The sequence below is a fragment of the Merops nubicus genome, unplaced genomic scaffold (assembly GCF_000691845.1).
Source record: "Merops nubicus isolate BGI_N331 unplaced genomic scaffold, ASM69184v1 scaffold27485, whole genome shotgun sequence".
Taxonomy (NCBI): Eukaryota; Metazoa; Chordata; class Aves; order Coraciiformes; family Meropidae; genus Merops; species Merops nubicus.
In genome coordinates this window covers 1,472-4,029 of record NW_008608019.1, presented here as the reverse complement: position 1 = coordinate 4,029, position 2,558 = coordinate 1,472, and the positions used below count along the sequence as shown (strand labels likewise).

Below are 2,558 nucleotides of genomic sequence, written 5' to 3'. Positions count from 1 at the left end.
GCCTCGTCGTCGCCGCTTTTTTCCCTGCGCGCCTCACGACGCCCCGCGGTGGTTTCAGCCCTGCCAGGGGCGGAGGATTCGGAGCCGGGACTCCCCCACCCTCCTTCCGAGGGTTGCACACCCAGAGGAATGGCACCTGCGAGGAACTGGGACACCCGAGGGGTTTAAACGGGGTTCCTCTCAAAGAATGGGGTGCCTGAAGGGTTAAAACGGGCACCTTGAGGGGAATGGGGACTCCAACTGGAGTGGAATCCTCACAGGGTTAAAAAAGGACTCCACTCGTGGAGGATGGGTTCCCCACAGGGCAATGGGACCCCCAAGGGGTTAAAACAGGCCCTCACCCAAGGAGAATGGGATTCCCACAGGGCAATGGGACACCCAATGGGCTGAGACAGACTCCTGACAAGGGCACCAAGGTCCCTCCAAGGGAATGGGACCCCCAAGGGCGTTCAAACAGGCTCCTGCCAAGGGGACTTGGACCCTCAAGGGGTTAAATCAAGCCCCTCAAAGGAAATGGGACCCCCCTCCAAGGAGTTAAAACAGGCTCCCACCAAGGGGAACAAAGTCCCCCCAAGGGAAGAGGATCTTCCTAAGGGAAATGGGACCCCCCAAGGGGTTAAAACAGGCCCCCACCCAAGGAGAATGGGATTCCCCCCCAAGGGGAATGGGGCCCCCAAAGGATTAAGACAGGCTCCTGCCAAGGAGAGCAGGATCCTCCCAGGGGAATGGGACCCCCAAGGGGTTAAGGCAGGCTCCTGTCAAGGCAATGGAACTGGGACCCGCAAGGGAAATGGGCCCCGCAAAGTGTTAAGACAGGCTGCCACCCAAGGGGACTGGGGCCCCCAAGGGGTTTAAACAGGCCTCCACTAAGGGGAACAAGGTCCCCTCCAAGGGAACAGGATCCTCCTAAGGTGGATGGGATCCCCTGAAGGGAATGGGACCCCCCAAGGGGTTAAGGCAGGCTCCTGCCAATGGGACTAGGACCCTCGAGTGGTTAAACCAGACCCCACAAGGGAAATGGGACCCCCAGGGGGTTAAAACAGAGCTTCCCAAAGGAAATGGGCCCCCCATGGGGAACGGGACCTCCATAGGGCTCAAGCAGGGAAGGGGAGTAAGAGCTCTATGGCTGGCGGTGGGTGGTGCTGCTGCCCTGGCCAGTTTTTCCTTGCTGGTCAGAACAACAAAGGTGATTTTAGCCTACCTCCATCTCAGTGCCCAAAAATGCCAAAAGCCCCTCACCCTTTTTGTTGCAGCAGAAGGGGATGGAGCCGAGGCAGTTCAGGGTCTTGACCTTCCCAAATGTCGCTTGTGCATCCTCTCCTTCCCAGGCTGAGCCTGGCTCCCTTCTGAGGAGCTGTGGCAAAGGGAGAGCCGTGGTCCCTCAAATCCCACCCAACCCCACCTGGGAGCTGAGATCAAGAGTCAAATTTCCTTTATTTTTCTTTCTTTCTTTTTTTTTTTTCTTCTAGTTTGGAGATGGAAATCATCCCAGAGCTGGCCCCAAGAATCCTTCCAGTGACACTGCAGAATAGATCCAGCCCTGACATAGGAGGTATTTCTGTGGTCAAAGCACAAGCAATTCCGCTTGGAATAAATAGTTGGAAACCACCGAGGACTCCTCAGATCTGAGGGAACCAAACGCCTCCCGCCCTCCACCAAGCCCTGGTGAGCTTTATCCACGCCCTGTGTGTCGGTGACAGGTTTTCTTCAGGAGCCAGCAGCCACTGGCCCCAGAGGACTCAATGTGTCCCCAGTCCCCTGGTGTCCCCTGGGGCTGCCCTTGGGCGGCTGGCAGAGCCCAGCACGGCGGCAGGTTGGGGTTGATCCCACACAGAACACAGGAGAAGATGGGAGCGGGTTCAAGAAGAGCTTTATTGGGAGGTCCTGGGCACAATAAATAGGGGTTACACTGAGGGATGGTATCGAGGGGCCGGGGGCTGGAGCTGCTGCATTCCACCTGCCCCATCCCACTCCTTCCTCCCAGTGGTGAAGCTGTCCCAGGGCAGGGAACAATGGGGACAGGCAGCATTTCACGGAGCGCTGCAGGGTACAGAGGGGTGCAGGGCACGGCCGTGGGTGCGGCCATCACTGCGTCAAGGCTTGGATGATGTCCTTGACCAGCATGGTGCCGATGACCATCTTCTCGCTGTTGACAGTCAGCTGGGCGGCGGCGCCTTCCCGACGCTCCAAGGTGATGAGCACCAGGCTCCCACTTGTCACCGTCTTGGCCGCGAACCTGCCCGCCGGTGAACGCAGGGCTTCAGGGTGAGCTGTCCCCCTCCCGCCCCCCAAAATGCGCCGGCGGGGACCGGGGAGGCGTCTGCCACCCATGGCCTCGTCCTAAAGGAAGCCTCGACTATCCCCATTTGTGGTTCAGAGGTGACAGCGCCCGCCGGGTCCCAGCGTGGGGGTCGGGCTACCTGTACTCGCTGTCAGCACCGCAGGGCACACGGCCCACGTTGGCAGCTGAGGTCACTTGCTGGACGATGGCGTGGTCACTCCGGCATTTCTTGGGCAGCGTCAGCTTCTCCATGATCTCGCTCATGCCCATCAGCTTC

The 2,558-nt window shown here is 59.3% G+C and overlaps 1 protein-coding gene across 1 annotated transcript in view; it reads right to left on the bottom strand.

Annotated features, from left to right (window-relative positions):
• Positions 1-2,085: 2,085 nt before the first annotated feature.
• LOC103772810 (AP-3 complex subunit beta-2-like) overlaps positions 2,086-2,558 on the bottom strand; it is a 1,650-nt gene continuing 1,177 nt past the window's right edge. The window contains exons 3-4 of the mRNA XM_008940153.1: positions 2,421-2,558; positions 2,086-2,236 (exon numbers count right to left, since the gene is read on the bottom strand). Coding sequence (XP_008938401.1) covers positions 2,086-2,236; positions 2,421-2,558 — 289 coding nt within the window. The remainder of the gene's footprint in view (positions 2,237-2,420) is intronic.